This window comes from Balaenoptera acutorostrata, chromosome 16, assembly GCF_949987535.1.
Source record: "Balaenoptera acutorostrata chromosome 16, mBalAcu1.1, whole genome shotgun sequence".
Classification (NCBI taxonomy): domain Eukaryota; kingdom Metazoa; phylum Chordata; class Mammalia; order Artiodactyla; family Balaenopteridae; genus Balaenoptera; species Balaenoptera acutorostrata.
This window is the reverse complement of record NC_080079.1, coordinates 29,315,475-29,330,378: the sequence shown is the minus strand read 5'-3', so window position 1 is coordinate 29,330,378 and position 14,904 is coordinate 29,315,475. Positions and strand designations below refer to the sequence as shown.

At 41.5% G+C, this 14,904-nt stretch overlaps 1 protein-coding gene across 4 annotated transcripts in view; it reads left to right on the top strand.

Moving 5' to 3' along the window:
* The first annotated feature begins 498 nt into the window (after positions 1–498).
* The window catches only part of ABCC2 (ATP binding cassette subfamily C member 2), a 69,623-nt gene continuing 55,217 nt past the window's right edge, over positions 499–14,904 (top strand). For all 4 annotated transcript variants that reach the window (XR_009005678.1, XM_057531107.1, XM_057531109.1 and 1 more), the window contains exons 1-7: positions 499–644; positions 2,583–2,756; positions 10,794–10,919; positions 12,497–12,631; positions 12,840–12,947; positions 13,362–13,417; positions 14,616–14,850. Coding sequence is in view for 3 of the 4 variants with exons in the window: in XM_057531107.1 (XP_057387090.1) it covers positions 612–644; positions 2,583–2,756; positions 10,794–10,919; positions 12,497–12,631; positions 12,840–12,947; positions 13,362–13,417; positions 14,616–14,850 (867 nt within the window). In the remaining variant the exon portion in view is untranslated. The remainder of the gene's footprint in view (positions 645–2,582; positions 2,757–10,793; positions 10,920–12,496; positions 12,632–12,839; positions 12,948–13,361; positions 13,418–14,615; positions 14,851–14,904) is intronic.

Genomic DNA, 14,904 nt, shown 5'->3' with positions numbered 1-14,904 from the left:
GTGGGATCTTCCCAGACCAGGGCTCGAACCCGTGTCCCCTGCATTGGCAGGCAGATTCTCAACCACTGCGCCACCAGGGAAGCCCCCTTAACCCTGTTTTAAGTTCTATGTTCTTAATTGAGAATGCAGAGAAGTAGGATGTTTCACATTTCTGTAAACTCTAAGGCCTCAAGACAGAAATGCAGTGGCACGTTTAGGGGTACATGCCCCTCTATTGATGCTTCTCTGTTTAAGTCATGTGTCCTCAGGAGAAAGAAAGGCTCCCCCACTCCTGATTTGTCAGTCAGCTCTACTGACATCTTTCAGTGGTTCCTTTTAAGTATAAACCCATCTACAGAGGCTTCTGGTACTTTGGGAACTGGTGTGTCTACCTGTCCCTGGGGCTCTTCAGTCACATGTCTATCCACTGGGGTAATGTAAATATGTGTCTCAGCAAGGTTAACGATTAAATTGTTGGGATGAAAGGTCAGAAGACCTGCCTTTGGAACATCAGAACATCAGAATGGGAGATAACATATTGCTACTTGCCTTCCACCTTCTCTGAGGAAAAGAGTAAATAAGGAACAACACAGTCATACCAGAGTCTTCATTCTAGAAGTGATCTAGGAATTATGCTGGAGAAGTTCTGCAACTCTACTTTTTGGGTAAGAAATTACACTTGTCCTCACTGTTGACTCTTCTCAACTCGGAACAAGTAGTAGATTAGCCTAGAGTGACCACTAATAAGAACTAGAAAAGTTAGATGTGCAGTTGGTCTAAAGTTCAGGGTTTCTTTCTTTTTTTTCTTTTTTTTTTTTAAGATAAGTCATAATATCTCCCTAGGATATTGTATGTGGGAGAGATAATATATTTCTGCTCTAAAATATGTTTATTGTATCCCACACTCTTTTCTCGGACTAGGTAGCTGCAAAATTGCCTTCTCTAAAGAGAAATATGGGAAAAGCTTCCAATTTCATCAATGTTAGGAGGGGGAATTGTTGTTTGTGGAGTATGAGGACAAAGAGAAGGTCTATGATTGAGTCTTGCTGAGAAATGTTGATGTTGAAATAATACTGATATGTTCTAGAGGAACTGGCAATTAGTGATGTGACTAGAAGTTGAGGCTAGGGACGCAAATTTGGGCATCCTGAGCACTGAAACAAATTTTTTTTTTAAATTATTTATTTATTTATTTATTTATTTATTTATTATTTTTGGCTGTGTTGGGTCTTCGTTTCTGTGCGAGGGCTTTCTCTAGTTGCGGCAAGCGGGAGCCACTCTTCATCGCGGTGCGCGGGCCTCTCACTATTGTGGCCTCTCTTGTTGCAGAGCACTGGCTCCAGATGTGCAGGCTCAGTAGTTGTGGCTCACGGGCCTAGTTGCTCTGCGGCATGTGGGATCTTCCCAGACCAGGGCTCGAACCCGTGTCCCCTGCATTAGCAGGCAGACTCTCGACCACTGCACCACCAGGGAAGCCCCTGAAACAATTTTTGAACCATTAAAGCAGAGAATTCAAGACAGCGAGCCTCAGTACCAAATGGTTTAGTGGAATAGAAATTTAGGGATTTTGAGGAAGTGTGGTCTGCAGACTCCTAGGATCAGAATCATCTGGAGTGCTTTAAACTGGTTTAACTATCTTAGGTAATTCTTCTGAATTCTAAAGTTAGATAATTTTATGGGGAGAGGAGAAGAGCAGGAATGAGATAGCAGAGCACGTGGACAGCACTTCCCATCCTAGAAAGAACCTGGACCCCAAGGCCCTCGAGGCCAGGACATGTGTACCACAGGAAGGTAGGGCTTAACATGCCCCAGGATCTCGCCAGGCCATCTCAAGAGTAATTCTTTCTGAGAATCATCTGACAGATCATCTTGGTCAGGGCACCTCAGTCTTTAAAGAGTCTGTGCAAACAGCTGAACAAAGCAAAAAATATTTGTAAGAAGAGAATAATCTACCCTCACATGACTCAGATGTAAGAACTGGTGCCCCACCTTCACCTCACAAGATACTTCTATTTATTGCAGAATGCAAAGACCAGTAGAAAACTTGCTGGGAATAAGCCTTCCCTCCAATGTGCCACTGCTGCTCCTGTATCTAAGGCCTCTTCATGATCCAACTTAAGCCCCTGGGGCTATAGGAGATTAATTGCCAAAATGTGACTAAGCATTCTGCTACCTGCAGGTTAGGTTTGAGTGTCTGCCAGTGAGTTCAATCAATGCTAAAAACTAGAATAAGAAGTTTTTATATCCCAGGACTGTTCTCCCCTTTGGGTTAAGGAATGGTCCCTCTCCTTCCCACAACTTGGCAAATGTGGTGGTGAAATTAAATCATAATAGATGGTGGAGAAATTCACTTAGAATCACAGAAAGAAAGGTTTTTAGAGGGTGGATTGGTCAGAGAAGTCACTAAATGACATTTAATGGTGAATTTATATCAATGGAGTTGGGTAGGAAAATACAGCTAGTTAAAGGGTCAGGCTAAATATGGATATAGAACTGGGTTAAAATTGTTTGGAAGCAAGGGTAGGGATGGGCGTGGGCTGGGGGCTGGTATTCTCTTTTTTAAAATGCATGTATCCAACAATCATTCCATTTTGGTCCCCCAGAATTCCTCATTCCTGGATAGCCCGGAGGCGGACCTGCCACTTTGTTTTGAGCAAACTGTTCTGGTGTGGATTCCCTTGGGCTTCCTTTGGCTCCTGGCCCCTTGGCAGCTTCTCTATGTGTATAGATCCAGGACCAAGAAATCTTCTATAACCAAACTCTACCTTGCTAAGCAGGTACGGGAACCCCACTATTTTCTAATTAATTTTGTGGTACACAACAGAGACATTTTCTTGGTGGTTCAACTGTCTTATTCCCTGTCTTTAACCAGCTTTTCCAGGTAGAGCCATGCTCTGGATGTCCCTGTCTCCACCTGTCACATGCCTCATTGGCCCCCTGCCATACTTCTTAGTTAAGTTACTTTGATTTTTGCATAAGAATAATGACTCTTAAATCTTATGGATATTGGACTCTGGAAACACCAATGATGAGTAATCAGTCAGTTGAATAGTTATGGTCTTTTCAGCATTTGAGAAGCAAACACTGGATTATCTATCTTTAAGCTGTTCTAATTAATCAGGAGACTATAATTCAGTTGGCATCTACCATGAGGTAAAAATGAACTATCTAATGTGTCCTCTGCACCATTCAGCCAATCCAAACATTGCTCTTCTCCCCAGGCTTGGATCTGAAATAGGGCTTCCATTTTTCCAAAATCAACTCTGAGTCTGGATGGTCGCTCAAAGTAGAGGGAGGAAGGGTGTGTGCTCACGGTGACATGCCTGAGTAGGGAAATAATGGAAAGGACAGGGGCTGCAGGAGGAATGAGGGTAGGAGCCTCTCAGCCAGCTGCACTGATTAATGCAGAGAAAGTCTTGTAAGAACCAAAAGATCCTCAACTGAGATTGTAAAACTACCTCTTAAAATCTATCATCTGCTTCTTTTCACTAGGTGTTTTTCTATCCTGATTATTAAACAGGGCTTTAGAGAGCCAAATTATATTCGGTGTTCTATGAGCATACAGGCCAATGGCCTCAGGTTACTGCAGTCTAAAAAGAAGGAAGGAAGAAATTTGGCCAAAGGAAGTTGGATTTGCATTGACACTCTGAGGTGGGGTGGTGGTGTGTTTTGTCTACTCTGGATAGAAGAAGAGTCTGCGAGAGCTTGGAGCAGGGCTATTGTCTCCCTCACTGACCTGAGTGCCCAGCACAGGGCCTACCACTTGGTACGCATTTGTTGAATGTTGGTATTAAATGCATTCTAGGAATAGGGATTGAGTCAAGAGTGTGTTAGACTGAACATTGAACAGCATGCTTCAGTACCGTTGGGGATGAGACAGAGCTTTTGGTTAGTCAGTCAAGTTAGAGGGCTTCTATCATTTTCTGGAGCTTCCAAGAAAATGTTGGGTAATGAGTAAATCAGTATCCCATTTTTATCATAGCTATTAATTAACTTTTAATAAACAATTTTATTGAGAAATAATTCACATATCATAAAATTTCACCCATTTAAATACAATTCTTTTTTTTTAAAGTATTTTCATATGTGTAACCATCACCACAGTCAATTTTAGAACATTTTTTTCCCTCAAAAAGAAATCCTTTATCAACCCCTATCTCCCCATCTCCCCTAGCCCTAAGCAACCACTAGTATACTCATTGTCGCTATAGTTTCCCTATTCTAAACATTTCATACGAATGGAATCATATAATACATGATCTTTTATTATTGGCTTCTTTTACGTAGCATAAGGTTTTCAAGGTTCATGCGTGTTGTTTAAGGCTCATCCATAATATCCCATTGTATGGATAGATCATGTTTTGTTTAACTTTTGTAAATACAAATCTCTATGGATAAAACTCTGTAGATAAAAAGAAATGTATTAGCTTTTTTTTTTTCCTGTAGCTAATAATCCACTCACCCTTGCTCATAGTTTCAGGAGCTTCGTTTTTATAACTTATACTTTTTTTTGTCCTCCTCCCTGAGAGTGATAGGCACAGAGTAGCGTCCTCTTAAAAATTTCAGAACGATTGGTTTCTCCTCTGAAACAGAAGTATAATTCCTCAGAAAGTAAGAATTCACTTCTTCTCTGAGAACCTTCTTCTTGGATCACTCCTCAACTTGACTTCATTTCTTCACTTCCTGTTCTACCTGCCTTTGGGCTGTTTGTTCCTTTCTGATTCTCTTGAACTGTCATTGCTGTTTGGTTATTAGTGCAGTGTTTACCTCATCTGGACTAAGTCAATTTGCTTGACTAAGTTAGTGCAAGACTCTACCAGTTTGTTTAAAGGTGCACCCTTACCCGAAGGACCCTGTGCATAGTAGGTAATTGAATGAATTGAATTAAAAAATGAATGAATGAATGAGCTCATATTTAGTCCCAGGGTAACAAAAGAGGAGTATTGTTCTGGAGGTTGTGGATCTGCTAAGGTCAGATGTGCAGCAAAAGTGGACTTACTGTTGAGCTAGTGAGACATGGGAATCATCTTCAAGTATTTTTAGAAGTATAACGTACAAGACTGCCTAGCTTATTCTGAAAAGTTTCAGAGAGCAAGATCAAGGTAAGTCAGTGTAGGTTGTTCCAGGGGAGCTGACTTTAGCCAAACATACAGAAGAACTTTCTTTCCTTTTTTATTTTTTTGTGGATGATTTACCCTTTTTATCCCTTACTCTTACCTAAACTTAAAAAAGACAGAAAATCAAAGATAAGTAAATTATTTTCAGCTGTACCAAAGTTTAAGAACTTAAATTTGAGACAGCTTTATCAGTTGACTTTTCTTTGAGAGGGTTTTAAATAAGTTCAGTTGTGAAGACCATTACAAAGGTGGAAGAACTTTCTTATAGTAGTAACTGTCTGATAGTAGAATGGTCTGCTGGGGGATGTAGTTCCTGAAAATATTGAAACTGAAGTTAGACGTTTGTCTGCCAGGGAAGTGATGGAAATAGACACCCTCTGTAATGGGTCGAAGGTTCAACCAGAGTGCTTTCATAAAGCACTGGGAAAAGAAGGACTGTGCAAAGGTGGAAAGATATTAAATATGGCCAAACCACTTTACTTTCTTTTTTTTTTTTTTTTTGGCTGCACCGCATGATTTGCAGAATCTTAGTTCCCAGACCAGGGATTGAAGCCATGCCCTCGGCAGTGAAAGCACTGGGCCCTTGGACTGCCAGGGAATTCCTTACTTTTTTTTTTTTTTAATATTTATTTATTTATTTATGGTTGCATCAGGCCTTAGTTGCAGCATGTGGGATCTTTTTTTTTTTTTCTTTTTTAATATTTATTTATTTTTGGGGCTTCCCTGGTGGCACAGTGGTTGGGAATCTGCCTGCCAATGCAGGGGACACGGGTTCGGGCCCTGGCCCGGGAAGATCCCACATGCCGCGGAGCAGCTGGGCCCGTGTGCCACAACTGCTGAGCCTGAGCTCTAGAGTCCGCAAACCACAACTACTGAGCCCACGTACCACAACTACTGAGCCCACGTGCCACAACTCCTGAAGCCTGCCTACAGCCCATGCTCTGCAACAGGAGAGGCCACGACAGTGAGAGGCTCACGCACTGCAACAGAGAGTGGCCCCCGCTCACCGCAACTGGAGAGGGCCCGCGCATGGCGGTGAGGACCCAGCACAGCCAAAAATAAATAAATAAATAAATAAAATTTTAAAAAAAATTTATTTATTTTTGGCTGCAGTGGGTCTTCCTTGCTGTGTGCGGGCTTTCTCTGTTTGCGGTGAGCGGGGGCTACTCTTCGTTGCGGTGCACCGGCTTCTCATTGTGGTGGCTTCTCTTGTTGCGGAGCTCGGGCTCTAGGCGCGTGGGCTTCAGTAGTTGTGGCTCGCGGGCTCTAGAGTGCAGGCTCAGTAGTTGTGGCACACAGGCTTAATTGCTCCATGGCATGTGGGATCCTCCTGGACCAGGGCTCAAACCCGTGTCCTCTGCATTGGCAGGCGGATTCTTAACCACTGCGCCACCAGGGAATCCTGGCACACAGGATTTTTCATTGTGGCATGCGGGCTTCTCTCTTGTTGTAGCCCATGGGCTCCAGAGTGTGTGGGCTCTGTAGTTGAGGCACGCAGGCTCTCTAGTTGTGGATCACGGGCTCAGTAGTTGTGGCACATGGGCTTAGTTGCTCCTCAGCACCTCGCATCTTAGTTCCCTGACCAGGACTCAAACCCGCATCCCCTGCATTGGAAGGTGGATTCTTAACCACTGCACCACCAGGGAAGTCCCCGTACTTTCTTTTTTAATACCAGTGATATTGTGTCTCTTTAGGAAGTTGAGTTCAGTAAACTACATGTGCACTTGAAACTTCTTCAGTGATTCAGAGATCAAGGGCAAAGATTATTTACGGACTTGGTAATCATTAAACAACCACAGTATTTCCCTGAGTGTGATTAAGAAAAGCCTATGTATGTTTCTGATTATAAAAAGAATGCATTATTGTAGAAAGTTTATTTGATTATTGTAGAAAGTTTGTCGACTCTAGGGAAATAGGAAATCATTGATAATTGTATCACTCCGACATACTCCTGTTAACATTTTGAGATGTTTCCTTTTACTCTCTTTAAAAAACTAAAGAAACAAACAAAAAAACAAAATGAAAAGAAAAAGACTCGTTCTCACCCCTCTACCTTCTAGTCCTGTTCTCCAGAGACCGCCATTTAAAATTATTTTGATGGTTACCTCCATATCTGCAAATAATGTGTTTATACCTGTATTTCTTGATCCATCAACTTGAAAAAATATCTATTTCTGTCCTCTATGAAAGACAAAGAATTTAGCTCATTGACCCAACTCCCTAGCTTCCTTTTTCTCTCTTCCTCTTTCTCTCAGTCTTTTAATTTTGTGTGAGTATGTTCTGTTCTTCTGTAGGTTACCTTTATACCTAAAAATAATCTGCCATCAATTTAATTTAATTTATTTATTTGGCCGTACCACACAGCTTGCAGTACCTTAGTTCCTCGACCAGGGATTGAGACCAGGGTTTGTACCTGAGGCCACGACAGTGAAAGCCCTGAATACTAACCACTGGATCGTCAGAGAACTCCCCTCCCCCTCCTTTTTTTTTGCCATCAATTTTAGGCTCTAGTTCTTCCTTTCTTCTTCCTTAATTCACATATAACATTGTATAAGTTGAAGGTGTACAGTGTGTTGATTAGATATGTTTATATATTGCAATATGATTGCCACCATACTGTTAGCTAACACTTCTATCATGTCACATAATTATCTTTTTTGTGTGTGTGTGAGAACATTTAAGATCTAGTCTCTTAGCAACTTTGAAGTATGTGATACAGTATTTTGACTATAATCACAAGTGCATGACAAACTTGCAGTTAGAAGATAAATAAGTTCTGGAGATCAAATGAGATTTTTTTTTTCAGTTTATAGTCTTTTTTAAAACAGGCATAATTGACATATAACATTATAATTAGTTTCAGCTGTACAGCATAAGAATTTGAAATGATCACTACAATAAGTCTAGTTAACATCCATCACCATACATAGTTACATAATTTTTTTCTTGTAATGAGAACTTTCGATATCTACTTTCTTTTTTTTTATAAATTTATTTATTTTATTTATTTTTATTTTTGGCTACATTGGGTCTTTGTTGCTGCAGGCAGGCTTTCTCTAGTTGCGGCGAGTGGGGGCTGCTCTTTGTTGCAGTGTGCGGGCTTCTCACTGTGGTGGCTTCTCTTGTTGCAGAGCACAGGCTCTAGGCATGCAGGCTTCAGTAGTTGTGGTGTGTGGGCTTAGTTGCTCCGCAGCATGTGGGATATTCGCGGACCAGGGCTCAAACCCGTGTCCCCTGTATTGGCAAGTGGATTCTTAACCTTGTGCCACCAGGGAAGCCCTCCATATCTACTTTCTTAACAGTACTGTATTGTATATTTGAAACTTCTAAACTATAGTCACCATGCTGTACATTATATCCTCATCTCGATGCCCCTTTGTGTAAGACAAGAGATTTAGTGCCCCCAATAAAATTTTCAGAAAGAACGATAGTAAATAAAGTCTCTAGGTTCTTGCTTTCTGAAAATGTTGATCTGACTATGGAATGCTAGGTTCAAAAAAAATTTTTTTTTAAGTTTGAAGATGTTGCTATGTCGTTCCCCCAAATCCTGTTGCTACCAAGTTAGAATTCTTCTCATTCCTTGTTATCCTCTCTAGAAGCTTTATCCTCCTTATTCTTGATGTCCTGAAATTTCATAAGAGTGTCTACATGGGTCTTTTTTCATTCAGTGGGTTCTATACTTTTAACCTAAAGACTCATGTCTTTCTTATCTCTGAGAAATTTTTATATTATTGTTTTCTTTCCTTTCCTCTAATTTTAAAATTCCATATCTCTAGAACTTTCTTGTTAGATAGATGTTAGACTCGCTGAATTGATCCTCCTTCTCAACTTTTTAGAATTTCTTTTTCTCTTTTCCCCTCTTCTGAGAGATTTCCCTAATTTTTTCTTTTAATCATCCTAAACAGCCTTTATTTTAGCAATAATGGGATTGATTCCTAAGAATTCTTTGCTAAATAATAGCCCTTATCCTATTAGTTAAAGGTGCTTTCTTCGCTGGTTTTCATTATAAAGGGCCCAATATCTCTGCCTGAGCCATTCTGGATGAGTGAGGCTTATGGAGTGAGTAGGCATAGATGGATGGGAGCAGGGAGGGGTGAGGGTAGGGGAGCTGGTACTAAAGATCTTCATCTTGACGGATAAGGTACTGGTGGACCTCCTCAGTGGAAGTAATAATTCTCCCTCCTGATGGGTGGGCGGTAGTCCTTTAGAACAACAAGATGTGTGTATCATGTCTTATGAGCTCATAGTACAAATATTTGACAGACTTGGAGTCATCTTAGGGTCACAGAGTTGCAGTCATTAACTTCAAAGTTGATATGGAGAGAAGGCTGGGAGTAATGACCAAGGAAAGGGAATAGAGCCATCCCAATTGGGTTGGAGGAATTCCCCCTTTAAATCTATTTTATTAGTTATCTATTGCTATGTAACAAATTACTCCAAAACTTAGCAGCTTAAAAATAAACTTTTTTTTTTTTTCTTAAATCTCAGTTTCCATGGGTCAGAGATTTGGGAGCAGCTTACCTGACTTCAGGGTCTGTCATGAGGTTGCTGTTATTAATATGCAGGCTCTGCCTAAGGTCACCTGAAGGCTTGATTGGAGCTAGAAGATCTGCTTCTAAATTGACACACCCACATGGCTTTTGGCAGGAGGTCTCAGTTCCTTACCAAGTGGACCTCTCCATAGAGCTACTTGAGTGTCCTCACGATGAGGCTGGAAGTTTCCCTTGCTGTGAGTCATCTGAGAGAGAGAACAAAGAGGAAGCCACATTGTTTTCTCTGACCTAATCTTGGAAGTCTCATACTGTCTCTTCTGCCATATTCTATTTATTACAAGCAAGTCAGAGTTCAGCCCATCCTCAAGGGAAGGGAAACTAAGCTATCTTTTAAAGGGAGGAGTATTGAAGAATTTGTGGACGTATTTTAAAACCGTGACAATCAACATTCCTTAACAACACTTAGCATACTTTGAACTTTATTCCATTACTTGAATTATATATATCCATTGATTCCATAATTGAGTGTGTTATCTGAATCATTGCCTACCATTTTTATTGAAGTATAGTTGATGTACAATGTTATATAAGTTACAGATGTACAATATAGTGATTCACAATTTTAAAGGTAATACTTCATTTATAGTTATTATAAAATATTAGCTATATTCCCCGTGTTGTACAATATATCCTTGTAGCTTATTTTATGCTTAATAGTTTGTACCTCTTAATCCCCTACCCTTATATTGCCCCTCCCCTCTCCCCTTTCCCCACTGGTAACCAACTAGTCTGTTCTCTGTGAGTCTGCTGCTTTTTTGATATCAAAAAGAATATAATATAAATATAAATTCTCTAGTTTGTTATATTTTTTAGATTCCACATATAAGTGATATCATACAGTATATATGTCCTTCTCTGACTTATTTCACTAAGCATAATGCCCTCCAGGTCTATCCATGTTGCTGCAAATGGCAAAATTTCATTCTTTATTATGGCTGAGGAGTATTCCATTGTGCTTGTGTGTGTGTGTGTGTGTGTGTGTGTGTGTGTGTGTGTGTATCCCATCTTCTTTATCCATTCATCTGTTGATGGACACTTAGGTTGCTTCCATATCTTGCACTACCTACCATTTTTACCATCCATTACTGGGAACCATTCTATTCTAAATGATACCTTCCTAACAGTGTTTTTTTTGCATTCTCAGGTGCTTGTTGGGTTTCTTCTTATTCTGGCAGCCATAGATCTGGCCCTTGCACTCACAGAAGACACTGGACAAGCCACAGTCCCTGCCGTTAGATATACCAATCCAAGCCTCTACCTGGGCACATGGGTAAGGCCCATCATCACTTCTATCCTCTTTATCTTCTCTCTACTCATAGCCATCCAGCTGAAATTTGCTCTTGTGGAATGAAATAAAGTCCAATTTCATCTACCTTTTTCAAGGGACCTATGATGAAGCAAAGCTTGGTTGTAATAGGGTGAAACCAATTTTAGCTTTTCATTTGCTTTTAAACACTACTTTATAATGCCTTCTTCCTAGGGTAAGTATTAGCTTTAATGATTAACATGTGTACCTTATGCCCTCATATCTTGCCATCTAAGGATCACAGATGAAATCCAAGTTTCTTGATGTAAAAGAATTTTCTACATGCTGTAAACATTATTTTTAAATTGATTGGTGACTCTAATCAATGGATCACTGAGTCTAGACTTGTTTGTGTAAATTTGATGACAGAAACTTATGTCTCTCCTACAGGCAGGGTTTTTTGTGGGGGGAGGGAGAGCTGTACAGTGTTTAAAAAAACAATTGAATTCGTTACCATTATTTTATTTTATTTATTTATTTTTTATTTTTGGCTGCATCAAGCGGCTTGTGGGATCCTAGTTCCCCAACCAGGGATTGAACCCAGGCCCCCAGCAGTGAAAGTGCCAAGTCCTAACCACTGGACCGCCAGGGAATTCCTGTTACCATCATTTTGAAAGAGGAAGATACAACATAATTATTTTGATTCCTAAACTTTCTTGAAAAATCAGAATGCCTGGCAACTTTGGGCCGACATTCCCACAGGGCAGCGGTCAGCTAGGACTGAGTAGCAGTTGGTTGCATTAGACCAGGTATGTGCTCAGTACCGTCCTCCACCCTCACTTCACTCAGTAACATGCTCTGCTTGGCCCCTGTAAGGACGTCGTTTTGTCACCGTTGTTATAAAACAGAGAAGAGTCTAGGCAGCGGTGCACTGGAGTCAGCTCACAGAGCTGACTGTGCCTCTCTTCCCAGCCCTGCATTTGGCGACATCATGTCGGAGATTGAAATCCACCACGGTGGGAGTATTTATACCGTGGAAATTCACACATGCCACAAATCATGGCTTTGTTTTCAGAATGCCAGTTTACTAGCACAGCACTGGGTCTGGGAAAACAACATTTAATTATAACTAAGTGAATAATGCGAGGCAAAGTTTTTTGCTGTTGCTAATTGCTTAGTCTAATATTATTAGAAAATACTGTGATACAGACACCTTGCACCTCTTCAGCAGAATCTGCCTCCCCAACCTGATTACTGTAGTGCCTGAAATTATTTTCTTGGGCCTTAGAAAGATTTTTCTGGCTCCCAAAGTTATTCTATGTAGATGCAGGTGGTGACCTTTTGCGTTCTTGTCTGACTCCCTGCCCAAGTGTGGTGAATAGAGATGGGATAGGCAAGGGAGCTCCAGAGAGAGCACTGGGGTCCTGAAAGAAAAAGTCGGATGGTATCAGGGAGGAAATGTACTATTTGGCACCAGATTAGTTACAACAATCTCCCCCTTCAGCCCCCGTGTCTTCCCCTGTTCTCTGACATCCTTCTTGCCTCTTGCCCTTGGTGTTAGTGACAATATTTTTCAAAACATGATGTGAATTTCTCTCCAGATCCTGGTTTTGCTGATCCAGCACAGCAGGCGATGGTGTATACAGAAGGACTCCTGGTTCCTGTCCCTATTCTGGATTCTCTCAATACTCTGTGGCACTTTCCAGTTTCAGACTCTGATCCGGACACTCTTAAGGGTAAGGAGGAAAGAGATGGTGATATAAGGAGGTACCGCTGGGCAACTTCTAAGTTGGAGTAAATGACAAGGTAAATTGAGTTGCAGGGTAGGATTGTATTTAGGGGATTTGATAATAGACTTTAATCACAAGCATTGATACATAGGGGCCGTTTAGACTTAATTCAGGTAAAAGGCTCATTTTCTTTGTTTCCCCCCACCCCCCATAGGGCAGCAATTCTAATCTGGCCTACTCCTGCGTGTTCTTCATCTGCTATGCATTCCAGATCCTGGTCCTGATCCTTTCAGCGTTTTCAGAAAAAAACGACTCATCAAAAGTGAGACTCTAAATATGACCACTTCATATATTATTTAATTGGATGGTATCTTGACAGATGCAACTTTGAGATGTTGAGGTCTCATGAAGGTCCCACAAGCCCAGAATATAGTAGTATAGTCCATTTTGTGATGTAAGGAAACAAAGTGACTAGAATTTGGAAACACTGACTTTTATATTGACCCACCAAGCTTCAGCATAGACAGTTAATTCATACATCTATGCCAAAAAGTCTGCTTATCATTCTACTGGTGACCTTAGGGTCTCCAAACAGACACGTTGACCAGCCTACTTCAGTGTCATATCTAGTTTCTAGCACAACATCATATTTAGAAAACTCAGCTTCTGATTTTCGAGTTCCATGGAATTCCTGTTTCTCATTGATTTACTGTCTGATTTTTTGTGTGTCTTGCAGCATCCTTCAACCACAGCTTCATTTCTGAGTAGCATCACCTTTAGTTGGTATGACAGGTAGGAAATACCTGGAGTGTGGCTTGTCTATATCCCTCCCCCCTCACTCTCCTGAAAGTGATGGAAATCTTAATTTTAAAAGTGCCTGCCATGGCTTCCATTTCTCCTCTACTTAGAGTCAGAGAATGTTAAAACATACAGATCAGTTTACTGCAGTCCCTTCACTGGGCAGGTGGGGAAGCTGAGGAGAGGAAGGAGGGGGATTTGCTCTTGGTAGCCTGAGGAGTTCCATGAGAAAAAAAGGATAGAAGGAAAAGGAGGCAGTAGGACAGGAAAAGGGAAATTTGGGGGCAAGGAGTGTGGCACAGACTTGGGTAAGGGATGAAATAGCTGTTCTGGGCTCCCGGAGGATCTGGAGCAGCCGTCCTTGGCCTTTGTAGTTCCATGGACCCCTTTGGCAGCCTGGTAACACCCATGAATCCCTTCTCAGATGATGTTTTAAATGTGTACAATAAAAGACTCGGGATTATAAAGGGAAACAAATATACTGAAATGTGGTTACCAAATTTGTGATATAGTAATACATGTGCTTCTTTATTAATGCATTAAATATCAAGACCTAATGCTGGCTGGGTTTAATAGTTTCGAAGCAGTGATGAGTGTAAATGAGCCATGAAAACATCTGTGACTTTTGTTACCTGGTAACAAAGGCACAAGTACTCTGTTTTAGAACTGTGGTGGGTTGACTACATTCATATTAGAAGGAAAGGCTAAATTTCAGTTAGAAGCTAATAAAAATAAAGATGTAATTTATTTTCCATCCATGTTCTCAAATCCCAGGTTGAGGAGCCCTGATCTAGAGAGAGAGAGTATTAGAGGCAGCCTCCAGGTCTGCTCAGTTCCTTAAGGGCATCGTGGAGGCTCCTCAAGGAGATGCCAGGGCAGCAGAGAGGCAGCCAGTGTTTGAGAAGGAAGGAACAGGATCGGGGGAGGTGATGCGCTTTTGGCTCTCAATTCAGCAGGACTCCTTCCCCTTCTCTTGTTTTCTCCCACCTTCCATCACCCCCACCCACTCCCTTTTCTGCTCTCCCCACTCCTCTTTCAAGTTCCAAGAGCTAGGAGCTGGGGTAGTAGAGCGAGGGAGAAGCCCCATTCTTCCGTCCCTGCATCCTGGGACTGGATGGTTTTGACAGGCAGCGAGGAGACAACCTCTGGCCCCACCTGCAGGGCCTCAGCCTGTGGGTCACTCTTGTTCCAGCGTTGTTTTGAAAGGCTTCAAGAAACCTCTGACGCTCGAAGATGTCTGGGATATTGACGAAGAGACTAAAACAAAGACACTAGTCAGCAGGTTTGAAAAGTACATGGCAGGAGAGCTGCAGAGGGCCAGGCAGGCATTCCAGAAACGGCAGCAGAAGAACACCCAGCGGAACCCTGGAGCCAGGCTGCATGGTTTGGACAAGAACCAGAGTCAAAGCCAAGATGTCCTTGTCCTGGTAACTTTCCCCTGAGTGTCTGTTCGAATGTGCTATATGTCTTAGGCAAGAGGA